This window comes from Halichoeres trimaculatus, unplaced genomic scaffold (assembly GCF_033239565.1).
Source record: "Halichoeres trimaculatus isolate MK-OKI-2021-1 unplaced genomic scaffold, fHalTri1.1 fHalTri1_scaffold_3, whole genome shotgun sequence".
Lineage (NCBI taxonomy): Eukaryota > Metazoa > Chordata > Actinopteri > Labriformes > Labridae > Halichoeres > Halichoeres trimaculatus.
Window position 1 is genome coordinate 6,853,249 of NW_027437181.1, and position 20,274 is coordinate 6,873,522.

Sequence of the window (20,274 nt, forward strand, 5' to 3'; positions counted from 1 at the left end):
ACCAGGCTAAAATTACTGTTAGCAAGGGAGCTAGTATAACCAATGTTTTAAATCTTTCAATTGTCACCAGAGAATTTTAAGCACTCAATGTGACTTAATCAATTGAATGTTTGGGTAAATCCACAGTTATGGAAGCCCTAACAGGTCATGATTACATTTTTTTTTTTTTTTTTTTTTTTTTTTTTTTAATTATTTTTTCTTTTTGCACATGAAATCTGGAATTAGTTATCTCACCTCGGGAATAAAAGCTTGTTTCCCTGACATAATGAGATAATTTTTTGGTAAATCAACTCAGTAGTTTGGTTGCTATCATTAGCCAGAAGATGGCGTAAGTGAAGCATTTTTCTGTTTTTTCGTTTGTTTACAAATTTGTGAAAAGTACAAAGAAACAACTGATTTGATTTTTCCAAAGCCAGATAATCATCTTTATGAGACAATAAAACGTAAACAGATAAACAGAGGAGAAAATAAAATGCACCTTTTTTGTCCTTCAGAGCTTCCTTAAATTACAGAAGTGTTTTAAATAATGATGGAAAGCAAACTCTAATGAACCCTGCAGTCTCAAATACTGTCTACCCAAAACTAGTTAATCATATCCACAACTAAGTACTGACATACTTCAGTCCCTTTAACAACCCAATATGAACCCTGTAGTTGATGTCACTGTGTGCAAATATATGCTATTTTCTGCTCAACCCAGGGGTGGTAAAATGTTAATAAAACTAAAAGTTAAAGTTCAATCTGTGAGCAGGAACTCAGATAGTAAAATGAAACAGGCGGTCCAGACAGAGGAGGAAACAATACCGGCATTCAGATAAGAGAGACGCCAGAAGGAAACAGTCAAATGAGGCCTCTCCTCTTCCTCTACACCTGAGGGGAGAGAGCGTGTGCTGCTCCGTTCGCTCCGACACACAGGTGTGAGGATGGAGAGGACGTCAGGTGTGGACCTGCACATGGAGACTTCAGAGGGGGGTCTGAAGGAGCTGGTCCTCAGGTGGTTCACTGAGACGCAGGCACCGCTTATTCTCAACAGCAACGGGAGCTTCCCTGTCTGGTTTCAGGGCTTCGCTGCCAGAAAGTAAGAGACTCAGGGAACAGTTCCTCTTCAGGGAGGAGATGTTTCTGAATTTTATCTGATATCTAAAGTTACTTCTACAGGACTCAGTAGATTTCTCTGCTACAGAATATATCTCAGTGTTCATGTCCTGTAAATGAACTGCAGTGTTGCGTGTCTGACTGGAGGATCATGAGATATGAGGTCTCATTGTGTGTTTTTGCTTCTGTCACGATGTGTTTCAGAGAGGCTGAAGATCTCCTCAGAGATAAAGCTCTGGGCTGCTTTCTCATCCGCCTCAGTGATAAAGCCATTGGGTACATCCTCTCCTACAGGTGAGTTACACCAGGTGACCTCAGCACTCTCCTTTTTACAGCCTCTTTCTAACTTAGTCTTCTATCTCATCAGGGGCCTCGACAGATGCCGTCATTTCGTCATCACTCAGGATCAGGACGGACAGTTTGTGGTTTCAGGAGACTGTCAGACGTATGGCAGCCTCACAGAGCTCATCGAGCACTACAGAGTCAACCCCATCCAGCCGTTTGGGGAACATCTGACCTCCAGCTGTCATGAGGTGAGGAAGAATTACTGTTTCAGGTGTGACCTTAAAGAGGGCTGGAGCTCAGGGACATCACATAACAAGACCAAGGCTTCAAGACCGTCAAATTTAAGCCCAATATTAAAATAAACTGCAGTTCCCTGAGTGTCCACTAGGGTCTGTCTGTCTCCAGCAGTGAGTCAGTCCCCATATTAGACTGTATAAAACATGGGCGTAGTCTCCCCAACATCACCTATCTGTTTCTGAAACGGAAAATGAAGCACATCGGCTATCGCGGTCATATTGGTAGAGGCAAGAGCTCCTCGTAAAGCTATAGGCCGCCTGTCGGTCACGTGACCCTGAGCTGTGCCTCAGGGTCTCAGCTCAGGGTCACGTGACCCTGAGCTGTGCCTCTGATTGGGCAAGCTTGCGATCTTGATATCCTCTGAACGGCCGAGTTGTAAAAAAAATTCACCCCCGTATAGTGTGTGTCTATAGTAAAATTAGAAACTCAGATAGGAGACGATTTTTGAACCAGGCTGTAAATAGGTTGACTTCTGCTTTGAAAACAGCTTTTTTGGGCTTGGTGTGTATGTGACTTCTGGTACTTTCTGAGCTAGCCTCAAGCAGACACTCAAGAAGCAGCAGATTTTAGCACTTCTCCATTGTCTCATACTACTAGACTGGAGGTTGCCGCTTGGTCCCCATAGAACTCCATATTGAAAAGAAACAAAAATGTTTTCAGCCTGGCACATAAACAGTTTGTCTCTCTATAGCTCATTTCTTTGGGATTAAGGCCATGTTTACATGACCCTGTTTCATCCGAAAAAGCTAAAACGCAGTGAAAAAAATCTGTTTACACAGAAACACTGTAGCAAGCATGCCAGTCCTGTAGGTGGCACTATAACTGTCTTGTTCAGAAGTGGCTTTTGGTAGATCTCGGTGTGTGACATCAGCGTTTCTACTGAAAATGCTGGCTTACCGTTTATACGGCAACGGTGTTGGCAGCATTTCAGAAAAACTCCTCTCTGGAGGCCGTTTTCAAAAGTTTTCATTTTAGGTTGGCTAAAACACCGTTTCCGAGGCCAATACTTTTGCGTTCCACCCTTTAACCATTGTTGCGTAAACAGCCCCTTAGGCATTTGTCCTCTTTTGGATGCATAATCAGAGGCTAATCAACCTAGTCATTTCATACTAGATCCTGTCCTGCAATCTGTGCAACACCAGCAGTGCTTGTGAGAGCATCTCCAGGCAGCTGATCTCTACAAGGAAGTGAATGAATATCAAAACTGTTCAAAGATGAGACATTTGTGTTGTCTATGTTTGCTCACCCTGTCTGGATTCTTATCTGCATAATCACCTGCTCACCGTACACCGCCCCTGACTTAAATGAAGCCGGCTAAGCTTTGGTGAGACACTCTAACATGGATCCTTATTCTCAGGAAACCTCAGCTGAGCTCTATGACGTAGTGAACTTCGACACCAAAGGAAGGTCTGGAGTGAGCGTCCAGGCTCTGAGGACTCTGTGGGACCAGAAAAAGGATCAGCACAGCCAGACTAGTGAGAATCATCGACCCCAACAGCAGAACGAACCTTCAACAGCTCCACCACCCACTCTGCCTCCAAAATCCAAAAACAGGAGGCTGACAGGAGCAGTGTCTGTGGACACGACGTCCCTCTCACAGGTAGGAGGACTTCCTGTTTACAGTGAAACTAAGACCCAACACAAACAGGTCAATGACTTTATAACTGTTAAATGATTGATATTCTCTGTGTGTTTGTACCCTGTCTCTCAGGGTGTCCCACCAGTGCCCAAACGAGGCATCCCTCTCAGTTTCTCCCACAGTGGATCTCTCCCTGACACGACTCCTCATCCCGGTGAAGCTCAAAGCCACCTGAGCCACTCTGACAGACATCGAGGAAACATGAGCGCAGACTTTAGTACCTCCAACACCAGCTACCCGGGTGACCTGTGCCCCCCTGGGTCTCAGTACTCTGTGCTGACTCAGGTGGAGAGCAGAAGCAGGTCCCTTCCTGGACTTAACATGGAGGATGAGGAAGAGGATGAGGGCTACTCCAACCAGCTCAGAGCATCATCTTCACCCACTCCGTTGAAGAAGGTCACCTGTCACACCTACTCCCTCCATGAACCCAGAGACCGGCAGAGCAGCTACCGGTCAGAGCAGCTGGATGATGACAAGGAGATGCTAAAGACCAACCCTCTGTATCAGGACTCCAAGAGTCCAGAAGGGAGTCCATCAGACCAGGGGAATGATTTGTGTTCTGGTCTGCCTGAAAACACCTATGAGCTGATCCCAGGTGAGGCTGCTGCAGCTTTGCAGGGGAACACTTATGAGTCCCTAGAGGACATGAAGACCAAGAAGTCCAAATCCACCTGGGGGAAAAATGTAAGTCAGCCAGAGCGCTCAGGTCTGCTGAAATTATCATGAACAAAATCTAATTAATGACTCTCTGCTATTTTCTGTTTGTAGAACATGAAGTGGAAAAAGTTTCTACCTGACTACATGAAGAAATAGAAACGCTCACAGGCCTCAGCATGAAGACATGTAGGTTTTTACTTTTCTGGGATCTGGTCTTGGAAACAGCAGTTGCAGCAAGTTGACCCACACATCCCTCTCTCCAGCAACACTTCTCCACACCTCCCGGAGATCCCTGAGGTGTTCCCAGGCCACATGTGATATACTATCCCCCAGTCAGTCTACTGCAGGGTCTCCTTCTTGTTGGCCTGAAATACCCGTAAACGGTGTGATCAGATGCCGGAACCACCTGACTCATTTCGATGTGAAGTAGAGGTGGCTCTACTGTAAGATCCTGACCTTTTTGCCCCGTTTCCGCCAAGTGGTTCAGTTTGGTTTGCCTTGGTACAGCCTGCATTTTGTTGTATTTCCTTGGACCAAAACCAGCACAGGTCTCCAAATTACTGACCCATACCATTCCAATTTTTGGTACCCTTCTGTTGTGGTGCCAGACATACCAATCCGACCCCAGAAGGAAGAGCTAGAAACATTGCAGTCCATTGATTGGTTGAAAGAAGAGTCACTTACGGTGTAACAGTGGTAATCGAGAGCAGCACATATCCCTGCCATGTTTCGTGAAGCTAACTTTCTGTTTGGTTGAAAAATGGCTATGTCGTGTTTTTCTACTTTGTTGGATTCTTTAGCACAGTTTGTCCCACTGCTATGTTGTCACGCTAATACATAGCTGACATGGCACAGGATCAGCATTTACTGATCCAACCCATAACAAGACTGTACTGATCCACCGGACCAGCTTGGTGGAAACAGGGCTTTTCTCTGAGGTTGAACCCAGACACATTTTGTAAGACACTTGTTACAGCTACCTGTCAGTCATTGGGTCACTACCCAAAGTTCATGGATGTAGCTGAGGGCTGGAACGTTGATGGACTGAAAAATGCAAATTGTTGCCTCTGGTCTCTGGCTCAACACTCACATTTTCTGCTGCTGCAGCAACGACCCAACTCTAAATCTTTCAAAAAAATTTATTTCATTGCAACTGTTTTCATTTCACTTTTGTGCAAGAACAAAAAAAGTTATGGAATACAAAAATAACTTGGAGGTCGAGAAATGTACTGCAGTTGTGCTTCCAACAGTGAGTCTGTCCCCATATAGCTCCATGTTAAAATAAACTGCTGTTCCCTGAGTGTCCACTAGAGTCTGATAAAGACACAGTTTGTCCCTCTGTTTCCCTTGTCTCTCTCTGCATTCAAACTTAACAGCAGAATTCATGAAGCTTCTACTTTTTTTTACAGCAGATTCTCTGTTAGGAAAGAAAATGTGAGATCCATGTGAAAATGCCAGTTGCACTCCAAGACTTCACCTCTAGATGGCAGTATATCCTTCCTCCTGCTCAGTCCAGAGCTTTACAGCTGGAGCCTTTTAATTTGGTCATTAGTTTGTTTCTATTCCTCTCCAGGCTTCTTTTTCTGGTTTCTTCTCTTTGGACACCAGCCTTATTCCTCCTCTTCTTCTCCTGTCCTCGACTCCTCGAGGTGCCTCATCCTGCCTGAAGTCTTCTTTTTAATGATGAGCTCCAAATGCCTCTCAGCTCTTTTTGAATAGCCTTCCTCTCTGTTGGGATGACTTCTTTCAAACTCCTTCCTCATTATCTCTGTCACCTCCCTCAGAGGATGAGGCTCTCTCCTCAAAGGCCTCACGCCTCTCTTCCTCCTTTTTCATGAAGGCGTCTCCTTCTGTCATGGTCACTGTCTCATCTCGATGAAGATGAGCTCTCTGCAGCTGCTATGTTTACTGTGCACTCTTCCAGTTGCTTCCACTGTTTTCAGACAGTTTAAGTCATATATATCTTAAATTGGTCAATTTCTGATTATGTTTTTTTTTATCCTTGGTAATTTTGAAAACATTAAACTTTTAAGTCATCCTTTTCATATGATCATGATCAATTACCTACATCACGGAATCACAGTATAGGGCTAAGGTTTGTCATACCCAAATATTGATGTATAAAGCTTAAAAATATGAAATTTGGTATCTATAGTTATAAAATGTCTTTCTTTCTTTCCTTCTTTCTTTGGGCATCTCCGTGGAGAAATTGGCACCTCTTAGTGTTTTCAAAATAATCATCTCTTACACAAAAAACACATTTCTAACCAAAAATCGAATCAAATTCTTCTCATCACTTTGATGTAGTAATAATAATAATAATAATAATAATAATAATAATGATAATAATTATAATAATAATAATAATAATAATAATAATAATAATAATAATAATAATGATAATAATTATAATAATAATAAAAATATAGTAATAATAATGAAATCATTAGTAATAATAATTACTAGTATTCAAAGAGCACTTTTTAAAACTCAAAGGCACTGTATAATTGTTATAATCAACAAAAATAAGCAACATCTACAAATTTCTCAAAAATTTAACTAAACTAAACAACTGTGCAAACACAAATCAGGAGCTTACTTAAAAAGGTGAGTTTTAATCAGAGATTCGCATGTGGATGGGTTGGAGCAGTTTTGAATAATGGTGGGGAGTGAGTCCAGAGGTAGGGAGCGGCCATAAAGAAGGCTCTGTCCGCCCAGGTGATCTTTATGTACATAATCTTCTAATTGCTTGGTTGTCTAACACGCATAGAGCCTTCACTATGAGTGTCTGTGTTTTGAACAAGTTAAAAACTCCCCTCAGGAGCTTTAATCCTCACCTCATCATCAGAAATTCAGAACAGTGCAACGCTCTTCACCCTGTAACCACTAGAGGCCGGTAACGTGCTGGCGGGCTGCTGATCGACTACCAGTGAAGAAGAAGAAGAAGAAAGTAGGGAAGTAGGGCTCTAAACAGATTCCCGTTGTGGAGTTAAAGCCTTTAGATCTCTTTATTTCATAATTTAGCTTTAGATAGAAGAACAAACAGCTCCCAATAAGACAATGGGCACCAGGGACGACGAGTATGACTATCTTTTCAAAGGTAAATGGAGGTTTTTATGGTTTTTCTGTTAGCTCACAGGCTAACCAGGCCAGCTGATTAACTGACAGGCTAGGCTAACTTAGCCTCCGTCAACCTTTGTGCTCTGATCGCTGCTCAGGTTCATTTCTGAGACATGTCAGTAGGTTTCATTTCTTGAAATGACACGAAATGACAATTCTCTGTAACAGTAAAGCGAATTTAGAGTCAAATCATCTCGTTATATTGGTAAAATTTACAACAGGGCGTCAGGATCGGAGGCTAACGTTAGCCGTTAGCTGATGTTAGCTTTTATCAGTGGGCGCGGACCAGCCTGGACACACCTAACATTCACCGTTATCACATTAATTCAACTAGACTCAGTCTATTAAAGCCAGAAGAGGCATTAAAATACTCAAAACTATTTAAATAGGGGATTAAACTCAGAATTTAAAGAGATTAATTTCGTTTTGTCGCTAGGCTAAGTTTTATCTCGATGTTTTTAGACTGCACCAAAACAAGGTTTGCCCAAACATCACCTCAGAGTAAACAAAGTGCGGTTTTTCTGACAACAAACAGAAGCTAATGATGAATTGCAAATAACATTTTTATAATAATGTAGTATCATGACTATACGTTGAGTTCTTTGTATGGTTATCTGAATGTTTCATACTGTTACATGTTGAAAACTAACCCGAAGCGATGTCAATGCTGTTTGATGAAATTTCGGTCAGTTTTACATTTTGTGTGTCAATACACTAACATATGGTATGTGTATACTGTTCACAATTTCACCCCATGATTAATATATGGACATATATCAGCTAAGATTTGTGCATACTGGATTTGAGAAAGCACGATCTGAAATTGACTTTAATGTTTTGAAATTGTTTATAACCAAGAGGAAAATCCAAATCTTTATTTTTCTTGAATTAGAAAAGAATCAATTTCAATTCACACGGTTAAGTTTTTCAATTCAGTTTCAGTTCAGCGTAGCTTCAGATTCATTGAAATCTTCTTTTTTTTAAAATTAAATTTAAAACTGAATCGGTATCATGCAAATTGAAATTGAAAATTGCATTTTTAATTAAAGAAATATAGAGTGTTGAGTACAATTTCAATGCAAACAAATTCAGTTTAATCACATTAAAAATAATTTTCAGATTATTCCTTTTAACTTCAATATAACAATTCTAATTCAGTTTCTAGTAGCACAAATATTAGCTCACAGACACAAGGTTTGTAACTGACTGAATAGCATAGCAGAGTATTACACATGCCACACAGTGGGTAATACACATTCTGGAATAGAAATGATACTAATTTTAATGTACTTAATTTATATGACAATATATTTCTTAAGACAGTGGGTAAAGATATGTCACTAAATGTACAATATCTATGTTAAACATATGGAGCACAAGATATTAAATGGTCATAAGAACATATTGAATTCTGAACAAGTTGTTTACTTGAAGCAAATACAATGATGTGTTGAAGCTACAGGCTGAAAGCTGCGTAGAACTAACTTCATGTGAGAAAAGTTACTGAATAGCTGTAGTTGTATGACTCAGAATAGTCACACTAGAGTGGTAGAAGCAGCAATAAGAAAACTGATATCAGCCGAAGTTGTGATTGATTCAGAGGATGTAGTGTGAGTAGTATAAGTTGCTGATAAGGAAGTATAAATAGCGGTATGAGTTCAGTAAGTTAAAGTAGAAGAAACGGTATGAGTTACTGATGAGTGTTGTGTGGGTGTGTTTTATTAAAGGATCTGCGGATACGTGTTGTCTAAAGATCAGATATATGTTGAGGGGGAAACTGCAGAAGGCGGGGTAGGAGCAAAGAGAGGAGGGCTGCAGATCAAAGTTTTGGTTTCTGTTAACGTAAGTTTCCTCTGTTCTGTGTTTCAGTGGTTCTCATCGGAGACTCAGGTGTGGGGAAAAGTAACCTGCTGTCTCGTTTCACCCGAAATGAGTTCAACCTAGAGAGTAAGAGCACCATCGGAGTGGAGTTCGCCACGCGCAGCATTCAGGTGGACGGGAAGACGGTGAAGGCTCAAATCTGGGATACAGCCGGTCAAGAGCGCTATCGTGCAATCACATCAGCGTGAGTACAGAGCAGGGGGATGTTATTGGCCAGTTACGACCAGAGTACTCTTCAATCCAGCTCAGTTAGAGGAACATATATCTTTGATATTAAAGTGATACTCCGGGATGGAACAAGTTGGGTCCTATCACAAGGTTTAGGGCAGAAATTACCCCTACAGCAGTGTTTTTATGCAGCAAAAACCCAGGGCGCACGCACCAAACACCCCCTCCCTGCTCCTCTGCCGGTTTCCTCTGCATTTAGATGGGGCCATATTTTACTTGACCAAAAACACAAATAAACAGACTCCCACCAAAAAATCTGAAATCGGTCTCGCTGTTTTACGACACGATGAGAACTAGAGCCTTATTTAGCGGTGTTTTTGTGTGAAAGTAACGCGCTGAAAATTCTCTAAATAAAGCTTGAATGCAGACCGATATCAGATGTTTTCGATGGGAGTCCGTTTATTTGTGTTTTTGGTCAAGTAAAATATGGCCCCGTCTGAGTGCAGAGGAAACCGGCTGACAAGCAGGGTGGGGGGGGTTTGGTGCGAGCACTCTGGGCTTCTGCTGCACAAAAACACTGCTGTAGGGGTCATTTCTGCCCTAAACCTTGTGATAGGACCCATCTTGTTCCATCCCGGAGTATCACTTTAGGAGTGGATGCAAGGTCCACGTAGGAACCAGAGACTAGCGACCTCCTGCTGCATAAAAAAAACCTAATTAAACAATCCAAAAGCAGACAAAAGTTCTCATTAAATGATGCATGTGTATAAATTAAGTCTGACTATAATCATTGCCTTGTCTCCTAAATAAATCTGTCTGCTCTGATAATGTCGTTATCCTGGTTTAGAAATGTCAGAAACACTTCAACCCCTTCTCCCTGTGTGCTTACATGATTAAAAACAAACCCTATATTTGTTTATATTTTTACAATAATGGATGAAATATGCCGTTTGAAGTAGTTTTTGATTGTGGCAGGCATTTCACGTTCCACACTGGGAACCACTGGACTGACAGATTGCTTTCTCGGGTCATTATTTGCAGCCAGTTCCTTTACAGAAAAGTCTGATGAATCCCTCTAAAGTGGAGGTTAGTTGTCTTGAGCGGTACCTGGACTGTGCTCCTTCATAATAAACCTGGAGTGGAGAAACTCTGTGGTCAGCCGAGCCACTCCCAGTTGGCCCCAGTCCATCCTCAGACCTTGTGGAGCTGGTTAACACAGATTTTACAGCTCAGTGTCAAGCTTTGAGTGTTAAAACTTGAGTGTTTGTACTCATGTTGGTATTAAACCAAGAATAAATCCACTCAGAAGTAATAAAATGTTAAATTTTAACTTGTTCTAGTTTCAGTTTCAGGATCCTGAACAGTTTTTAATAAGTGCTGCTTTTTGAATTATTTATCTGTTGAATAAGACACTTTGATAAGATCAGCAGCAGTGCTCTGTGTGAGTTATTTCTTCTCTTATGAATATTTTCTGATGCATGAAACATGTGACCTTTGAGTCTCTTGGTGGTTAGTTTCTCTCTGACAGTCATTATTACACAGGCGTCTGTATTTGAACATTTCCACTCAGAAATACTCAGAAATAAGAAGCTGTTTCAGAAACATCCCTGAGCTGTCTGTGTATCCTCGTGGACTAAGTCAGCTCTCTGATCCGTTAGAGGCCGGAGTCAGATTACTACAGACCTTTAAATATCCCATCGATCTGTCCTCTGTGATTCACAGAGCCGTGTTTCTGACTCTCTGTCTCTCCCTTGCCTGTGTCTGCAGGTATTACCGTGGGGCGGTCGGAGCTCTCCTGGTCTACGACATCGCCAAACATCTAACCTACGAGAACGTGGAGCGCTGGCTGAAGGAGCTGAGAGATCACGCCGACAGCAACATCGTCATCATGCTGGTGGGAAACAAGAGCGACTTGCGTCACCTCCGAGCCGTCCCCACTGACGAGGCTCGGGCTTTTGCTGGTACGAAATGTTTCCTCTCTGACACATGCATGTAAAACTGGACAGTGTGGCGAAAAAAAATGAAACCCTGGTATTTTTTTAAGTTTGTGATGGTGTCAGGGTATATTTCTTTTTTTTTTTTTAATATAGAAATATTTTACCAGTGGTTTGGTAGTTGTATAACACCAAATAATCCACATTTGAACAGGGTTATTATTGGGTGGGGACCTCTGCTAATTTGGTGTGGTCCATTCACATGCCTGTAATTCACTAGATGTTATTATGCACATCAGGGGCGGCGCCGTGGGTGGGCTCAGTGGTCCCAGGCCCACTCACTTTCTGACAGGCTTACCTCAAACTTTCTTAGAATAAAATAATTTTTCTTTATTTGTTTTTTGGAAAAATAAAAAATAAGGGGACTATTATAACATTTTTTTCACTTTGAGCTTGGTTTGTTATTGTTAGATGCCCTGTCTTTATTAAATGAGTCAAGTTTGGCAATCTTTAACCTGTTTGTAAAAAAGTTATGACTTACGCATGTTATACCAGTAGGGCTAGAGAATGATTTTGGGAAAGACTATAGATTTTTGTCTTTTAATTAACTGTGGTTAATGTTGCTGCTCTTACAGCCTATGATACATGGAAAGTTGAGGTAGAACAGCCAATTAGTTCGTTAGAGCACTACTCTTCGGCCAATGCCATTGAGAGCGAATGCTATCTATTAATATTAAAGGATCAAAAAGCAAACAAATCTGCTTTAAAACATACAAAGTAACACTAATATATTCATATTTATAGAGTAATGGTTATTTACTAGACATGCACCAATCCATCGGCTGGATGATCGATTAGTGCCGATTTCCTTAATTTTGGTGTATCGATGATCAGGGATCTGTGATCGGCCCATCCTTACATATAAAACTGGTCTAATATACCTCTGGTCTAACAGCCGGCTACTGTTACATTTTGCTCTAAGACCTAAAACTCAGGACACTTTATTGGTTGTTTAAGTTAAAACATAAAGATTTTATTGTTTCACAGGTATTGTTCAATGATTTCCAATTAAATAAGATTGGAACATTGAAGATATATGCTGTCAGTTATAAAAAAATGAAAAATAAAAATCGGCATTGGCCCAAATCGGTATCTGCAGGTCAGGCTTTTTAAAGATCGGTGATCAGCCAGAAGATTTTGGTGTACTCCTATTATTTTACTAACTTTTGTGTATACCACCTAAATTAGGTTTCACCCACTCAAAATTGAAATCCTGGCTTTGGTCACATCCAGCTTGAGTCAAACAATGTGCAGTGCAGTGAAAACTTCTGGATATGTAGAATAAATTTGACAGTTTTAAAACTCAAAAGCTGAGAAAAGAAAAGATCAGTGCTTGTTGAGTCCTACCTAGGGATGGGTACTGAATTAGGTACTTTAATCTTTGTGACTGTGAGGGATCAAAAGAGTGGGTGATTTATTTAAGATTATATACTGAAGAATAAATATGTAACATTGAAAAATATTATATTTATATTTAATATTAAACAAGTCAATATTTTTTACCACATAAACACACAAAAGTACCGAAACTGATTGCCAAGTACTTGGAATCAGTACTGTATTGTTTCAAATGTGAAAGGTACCCGTCCCTAGTCCTACCCTCTATATTTGACCATCAGAAATGATGATTTTGACATGCATACCCAAGTAAGTTTACAAAGCGACAATAACTGAAGCACTGTGATTTTACTTTAATTCTAAAGTCTTCAAAAAGGAAGCGTAGGTCACCTTGTGTCTAGCTGCTGACATAAGCATAATGTGCACGCTCTGTTAGCGCTGTAAAAACAATGAACTAGCTTTTACCGCAGTCTACAGCAAAGCTTCTCATCATTTCCAGGGTGTCCGTGGGGTCTTAAGTATTAAAAGTGATAAATCAATTTTGGGAAAATTAAGGTCCTAAAAAAGTCTTAAAAAGTCTTATTCATGGTTTTGTGAGGTATTAAATTTTAATTGCTGTCCAAGCTTTGACTCCAAAAGTATCCATGAATATTTCTTTTCCTCCCCGCGGTTGTCCCCTGATTGGGCCGTCAAACATTTGACTGGTGAAGTTGTTAGCTGTTGGAGCTTGGGAAAATGGACATGCAAGATTTCAGACAGTGAACCATACAAGTCCATCTAGATCGCCTCGGAGCTGCCTGCTTTCATGTCATCAATGACGTGCCGATGGTGGGCACAAGACGCTGATGGAAAACAAATCACACAGTCTCAGGCACATTTCCTAAATTTTGATAATGATGAAATAAGTTTTTGTTTTTTCAGCAAGTTGGCCTTGAATAATTGCTGTTTCTTCTTGTATGGGAACAACAATGGGAGTGTCAATAAACCTGCCAGTAGTTTCATTTATTCTTTCAAGCTTTATACCTTCACAGCGTACCCCATTTCTATTTAAATTCAAACCACAACTGCTATAGATGGGTTACTACCAACAGCTTAAAATTGCGATGAGGTCTTTAAACTTTTTGAAAGGTTTTTAAAAAAGTCTTAAAAAGGTATTGAAATTAATGTCTGGGTTTCAGCATATACCCTGCTTTTGCTACATCTTTGGATTTCTGTTTATACCAAACAACAATTGGTCACAAGTGCTTACTTGTCATACATGTCTAAAATCTACTTTTGGGAGCAATAAAAACAGAGACACCAACGTTGTTTTCCAACGTTGACGATGTATCATGGACAGCAGTATACTGCCCAGCTCTATGTTCATGTTTGTTAAGCAACAGGAGAAGACATCCTGAAGGGCTAAAATGCATTAGATCCTCACTCCGGTGGAAAAAAACAGTATAAAGGAAATAATGTCTGTAACTTAATTCACTGACTTAATGATTTAATTTAGTTTTTCTAATCCAGTCTGAATCTAGAGCTCTGTGAAGATTAGGATAATCCTGTTCTTTGGAATCAAAGCTTTTCCCATCTAATTCCAAAGTTTAAACAAGTTTGAACATTTCATCTGATCAGATGTTCTCAGATTTCTTCTCCCAGTTGTTGTTGGAGGCAGGTTGTTTGGCTTCTTCGGTTTCAGAATAAGAAGTGTTTAACACTGCTGAATATTTTTGTTTTCTGCTTTGAATAAAGAAAAGTGAACCTGGTACGGCTTCTCCTCTGTCCTGGTGTGATTTCCTCTTCAGACAGAAGAGAAACCGGCCTGTCGTCCTGCTCAGAGAGAGGATTTTATAAATTAACTCTGACTGAGGCGGGCAAACACTTTGATTACTGTAAGCTGTGGAAACAACGCAGCTTTCAGACAAACAAAGGCTTCAAAACTTCAATTAAGAGATGAAAAGTGGGCTCATGTTGAGCTTTATAAAGGCAATAAAAGAGGATTAATTCACCAGTGTTTCTGCAAAAATATTACTGCCTGGTGTGGGACTGTGGGCGTCTTTACTGGGGGAAAAATACTGGTTATAACAAACTTTTTCGAAAAATTTGAAAGATATCTAAACACCAGAACCACAAATGAATATTTTTAAGGATGAATGAGGAATGACTCTGACTTCCTAAAGCTGTGTTTGGTGCAGACTCCTCTCTGTATCTCAGTAACCAGGTCAGACTGGTCTGCTATCTGAGGAATGTCACACACTTGGTTTACAGTTAACATGTTTTTCTCTTACTCAACTTTTCCCCTGCAGAGAAAAACGGTTTATCTTTCCTGGAGACATCGGCGCTGGACTCCACCAACGTTGAGACGGCCTTCCAGACCATCCTGACAGGTCTGTGCTGCTTCTTTAAAGTCTCAGCTGGTTTTCTCAGACTGCAGGGGGACTGTCGGATGAGTTCAGAGAAGTCAGGTGTTTCCTGGTAGAGACTCTCAGCTGCTGTCGTTAAACTTTATTACGTAATGTTTTCTGAAGGGTTAATCTTTGAGGAGGGGCCAGCCCTGTGATCACGAGTGACATGACTAACTGTAAAGATAACCCTGTTTGTGACAGTGTGACAGCCGGCTGTTGGTGGAGATCATTAACTCAGTGGACATGAGGTCTGCGTTCAGGAAAGAGTCCGTGGAGGTTCAGAGTGACCACAGAAGTATTCGAGTATTCTACTGAAAATCTTATCGATTAATCGAGTAATCGGATAAAATACATTTTTGTTTAGTTAAAGAGCAGTTATTTTTCAAATGAAAATTTTTCTCTTTTAAAAATAGAATTTTCTGATACAGCATGTCAATAAGAGCACTTGCTTTGGTAGCTCCAAAATTTGTAAACACACTTTGACACATTTTTTGTGCCTTATACATCTCATCAAATGTTGCGAACCCAAATGGCACCCGTTTTGTTTTATGACCCATCAGTCTCCAGACTCCAGAAAAGAAGATGGATTTGTTGCTAATTGCTATTTTGTGTAAGAGGTAGCTTGAGGGGTCTGAAAACTCTCTTAATATGGCCTCAGATCAATTTAAAATACCACTCTTTGATCTTTTTAAAAATTAAACGATTCCTCGAGGCAGAGAAAATTACTTGAGTAGTTTTTTTAATCGAGTACCTCGAATCATTCGAGGAATCGTTTCAGCTCTGTTCCAGATCATTTATTAATTTAATTTAATTTAAAACTAATTTAACACTGAATAACCAAAAGTCTGGATTAAAAATTCCACAGGAACACAACCTGTCAACAGTTTTAGGACAGCCCAGTTTTTCACCTTTTAATGGCAGTTAAAGCCCAAAGACAAGCTTGAAATGGTAAGAAAGGACGTTTAACCCTCTGCCCGTTTAACCCTCAGGGATGATCAGGGACATTTTTGTCCTTGCAGACATTTTTTTTGCTCGATTTTTTTCCATTATATTGGCTGTTTCTCTACATGGCACAGTGATTTGTAAGGTTTATTTCATGAAAAACATCAAAATTCAAATATTTTCTGAGATCAACAATAAACTTGGGTTAAATTTACAACCCTTTTCAAAGGACACTTTCTACCATTACAGATTAATATCTTTTCTACCTTTTTTAAATCTTTCAACTAACTTCAGTCCTAATTGAATATACCAAAAAATGTTTTTTTGTTATTATTATTTTGGCCCTTTGATACCCATGCATGACAATTGCATGAGGTCACAGTTTTTATAAAAAAAAACCCCACATAAATAAGTTATTGGTTATATCATAAATGTTGAAGGGCTGGGATTTTTTTCTAAGATCAGGCGTAAAAATATTTGATTTGTATTAAAATTGATTTGGCCGGGCCATCAAACACCACCAATGGACTACAGAAGACGGGACAATGGAGTTATCAGAATCCGAATCAGAATACTTTATTGATCCCCGAGAGGAAATCACATTTCACTTTTATCCCATTCAAAACATACAGGGCACACAGTGATGTGGGAATACAGTAAATGGGAGAACGATGGAGCTGCCCGTTGCCCATTGCCCCGTTATGATACATATGAAATAAAAACATTGGGAGAAAAAAGGTAAATTCCAGACTATGCCCTAAAAGGTGGGCATGGTTTAAGATGAAGAAAAAAAACACCTCAGCATATAGGAACATGATAACAACAAACAAAAACTCCAAGACTTGCACAAATGGCACTACATAGACACCGAGGAGCACGCACACAGCCACACATGGGCACGTTGGCATCAATCCTTGGCTGACTGCACTGTAACAAGCCACAGAGTAGGCTAAGAAAAGGATGGTACCTTGGTGTGTGACATCACAGGCAAACATGGAGGAAAAAGCATTTTGCTGGATCCAGGCTCTGGGGTTCATAGAGAGTAAGAGGCCGACTACAGCTGGCGAACAAACCTGGCTTCATCACCTGTAGCCTTACATTTATTTAAACCTTGAGCCAGTGCTCCCCCTGGTGTTGTGTTTGGGTATTACATGTGCAAACAAAGCCTGCAGGTTTAATTGGGTTTCAGACAGAGCTGAAATTTAAAAAACAAAAAAAGGATTTAGTTCCAACATCATGTACCGGTTTGATATGCTGATTTTCTCCTCCCCCTTTCCTCCCTCAGAGATCTACCGTATCGTCTCCCAGAAGCAGATGTCGGAGCGTCAGGAGAGCGACATGTCGCCCAGCAACAACGTGGTGAACATCCAGGTGCAGCCCACTGAGAACAAACCAAAGATGCAGTGCTGTCAGAACATCTAGCCCGGCCACCGATCTGCTGCTCCTTCTCCTCCCCCTTTTTCTCCCCAATCCTCTCCTCCCTGTCCCCTCTTACCCCCTGCTCACAGCTCTTTAAGCCCCGCCCCCTCAGAAAAGAGACTGCCTCAGTGTGGTGTGGGAGGAGCCACAGCTTCAAGGCTGTGACCCCGACTCTGCACCGCCCTGTATCCCTCACCCTAGCTCCTCCCCGTCCCCCGGCCAGGTAAATATATCCCCGTATAAGACGTCACTGCGTGGGGTGGCCCCCCAGGCAGAGCCCCTCTGTGTCAGGCTACTGCAGGACCGCAGGCAGCAGGCATTTCATATCACTTTAGATTTCATTACTGTAGATGCGCTGACATGTCACAAAAATGTCTTAATATATGAATGTGATTGGTTTTCTTCATCCTCGTGCTCCTGTTGAGTTCTCACCTTTTCTATGACCTGTCTCTGTCATATATCTACTGTTAGGTATATATGAATTAAAGCACATCGAGATGCTCTGAAGTGTATTCCTATATACAAGCTGTTATATTAGCCCCGCCCCCTCCTCTTTAGTGCAATGTACTGTTTGGAAACACGTGGATGTACGGAGCGCCGCGTAGACGTGCGCTCCCGTAGAGTCATGCTGTGAATAGGACGCTAGTGAAACGTAGAAACTTGCAGAGCTTCAGTTTGTGCAGCAAGGACGGCTCCGGCGCGAGCGGCGTGCATGCATGCAGCAGTGTTGTCGCTGTGTGTCCAGCAGGTGGCGATGTTTTGGTTCTGGCAGCTTTGCATGTCTCTGCTGTGCTGCATGTCTAACAGAAGGAGGAGGAGGAGGAGGAGTCAGCGTGGACTCTGTGTGGAACACTACCTTTGCCTTCAGGGTGAGTTTGACTCTGTTCACGTCGTCCTACTTTAAGTCTCAGCGCCGCACAGAGAGAAAGAGCGAAGCTTCTGCTGAGGATTTCTGACTGAAGACACGTCGCTGCTCCGACATTACTGAACCGTTTGCTTTCATGTTTTCAACATTCGACAACAACTATGCAGAAACTAGCACATGGCTGATTGGATTCTTTTTTTAGTGCACTTCTATAGCAAATGAAGGATTTCAACCCTCAGTATGAGGAGGTTCGTCACTCTTACGATAACTCTATAATGTTATAATCCAAACTTTATGTGAATAGCAAGTCGAGCTTTGCATGTAACCACGGAGTGTTAGTTAGGGCTCACTGAGGAAGTAGTAACCAGAGGATCTATCTCACCCACTCAGTTGGATTTCATGAGAAACTGTTGCACTGAACCTTAAATAGTTGATTTAGTAATCACGCTTTCTTACCTAGGATTAGGTTTTTACCGCACGTTGAGAATCAGGACCTGGTTTTGTTGGACTGGACGCACCGTTACGGAGACGGTGCCGCTTTCACAAACCAAAACGTTCGGCTCAGTGGGTCCAAAAGTCCGACTTTTAGGATTCAGTCATTCTAACTCATGGTCACAGTGCCTCCTTACACGCCTCTCATCACCTGCTAACAGCTCACCGTCACCCGCCTCCCCTCTTTAACTTTGCTCGTCCTGTCCCTTTAAGAGACAGGCGTTCATGTTGTCCCCGCCCCCTCACATTAAGCCTACGTACACCGAGCTGCCTCTGACGTCACACAATGCATGGCTTTCCGTACGACTGCACCTCCATGTCGTATCGCCTTATGTAGCTAACATTATCATTACTGTCAGTGAAATCTGCTGAGGGTCATGCTGAGCTGTAATTGTCGTGCCCGGCGGCGGCTGTGGCGGACAGACGCCTCGCTAACAGCCTGCCGCTAAAACTCCCCGAGTGTGTGTTCAGTAGAATCTCCAGGTAATAGCCGTGTCAGTGTGTGGTGGTGTTAGCAGACATATACAATGCCTGACCTTGGTGTGTGTGTATGTGTGTGTAGAGGCAGAGGGTAGATCGGTAGCTCTGGAGTGTGCGAGCCTGGCTGGCAGTGCCAATGGCGTTTTTGTTCGAACAGACGGCGCTGCCAGCCGAGCGTCGTGGACTCGCTAGCTGGCAATCTGTGGACAAAGTGATTCCTTTTCTTGAGATATGATTTCTGATCCTGTTCATGTACCTCCATTGTTCTGTGTTTTTTTAAGATGTGTGTTTTGATTTCTTTTTTTTTTTTTACTATATTGAATTCTATAACTGACTGTAATTCCAGTGTAAACGTGTCTGAGTGAAATGATGTCATTTCAAAGAATCGGGAGGGTTCAATGTGAGAGGGGGGTCAAAACGAATGGTTTTATGTTTTGTACAGATTGAAAATTGTACAATTGTGTCTATATCTTAAGTTATCAGTTCATCTTAATAAAGCGCACCAGTCATAAACCTTTACAGCTGCTTCTCTCTTTTCTCCTGGAGCTCTTACTGATCCTTTCAAAGTCATGTGACCTCAAATTACAAGTATCTCTCTGTCCGTCATAAACTAACTCCTTCAAGTTAATACTTCCAGGAACAATATGTTTATTTCTGTTTTTAAACGTTCAGTTTGCCATTTCTGTTTAAATCATGACACTTAAACTCCTTAGGTCTCTAAATCTGTCGGTAAAAAATGAGGAATCTTTCTTGGAGAGCTATGTTGGATATCTTAACTTTGTCTTTTTCGTATGAATTTCACCAAAAAATTGAAATTCATCCTTAAGATGGAGTCATTCCTTTTTTTTTCTCCCCTCAGAATCTGAAAACCAGATAACTTTTATAAACTTCAACCCACCTAAAGAATCAAAAACTCAAAAATCAAGTCTGCCCCGTAACTTTCTTTGTTTTTACTCCTTCAGGAAAACAAAGAAGGTTTATTAAATGTGCCAACTTCATCAAAAATTAAATCCAAATTTTATTGCAAAACAAAATAAGTTTAAGTTTGTATTTTGTCAGTATTTTTGTAACAACTTATACCTAAATAGCTGAATCTCTGGGTTAAGGATAAACAGACACTACATTCTTTAAACCATCCACTCTGAGTTTCTTTTAATCACTAAAGGTGTTCCACAAGGTTCAATCTTAGGCCCAGTTCTTTTTTTCTTTTTTTAC

At 41.1% G+C, this 20,274-nt stretch overlaps 2 protein-coding genes across 2 annotated transcripts; both read left to right on the forward strand.

The window, feature by feature from the left end:
• Window positions 1-923: 923 nt before the first annotated feature.
• sh2d7 (SH2 domain containing 7) lies at window positions 924-4,486 on the forward strand. The gene is made up of 6 exons (XM_074667320.1): window positions 924-1,078; window positions 1,300-1,389; window positions 1,463-1,628; window positions 3,035-3,277; window positions 3,389-4,000; window positions 4,085-4,486. Exons 1-6 carry the CDS (start codon window positions 924-926, stop codon window positions 4,127-4,129), a joined length of 1,311 nt encoding a protein of 436 aa, XP_074523421.1. The 3' UTR covers window positions 4,130-4,486.
• Window positions 4,487-6,884: 2,398 nt separating this feature from the next.
• On the forward strand, window positions 6,885-19,564 carry LOC141787656 (ras-related protein Rab-11A). Its single transcript, XM_074666227.1, has 5 exons — window positions 6,885-7,073; window positions 8,963-9,158; window positions 10,910-11,103; window positions 14,763-14,843; window positions 17,089-19,564. The coding sequence occupies exons 1-5, from the start codon at window positions 7,034-7,036 to the stop codon at window positions 17,223-17,225; spliced, it is 648 nt and encodes a 215-aa protein (XP_074522328.1). The 5' UTR covers window positions 6,885-7,033; the 3' UTR covers window positions 17,226-19,564.
• The last annotated feature ends 710 nt before the right edge of the window (window positions 19,565-20,274 follow it).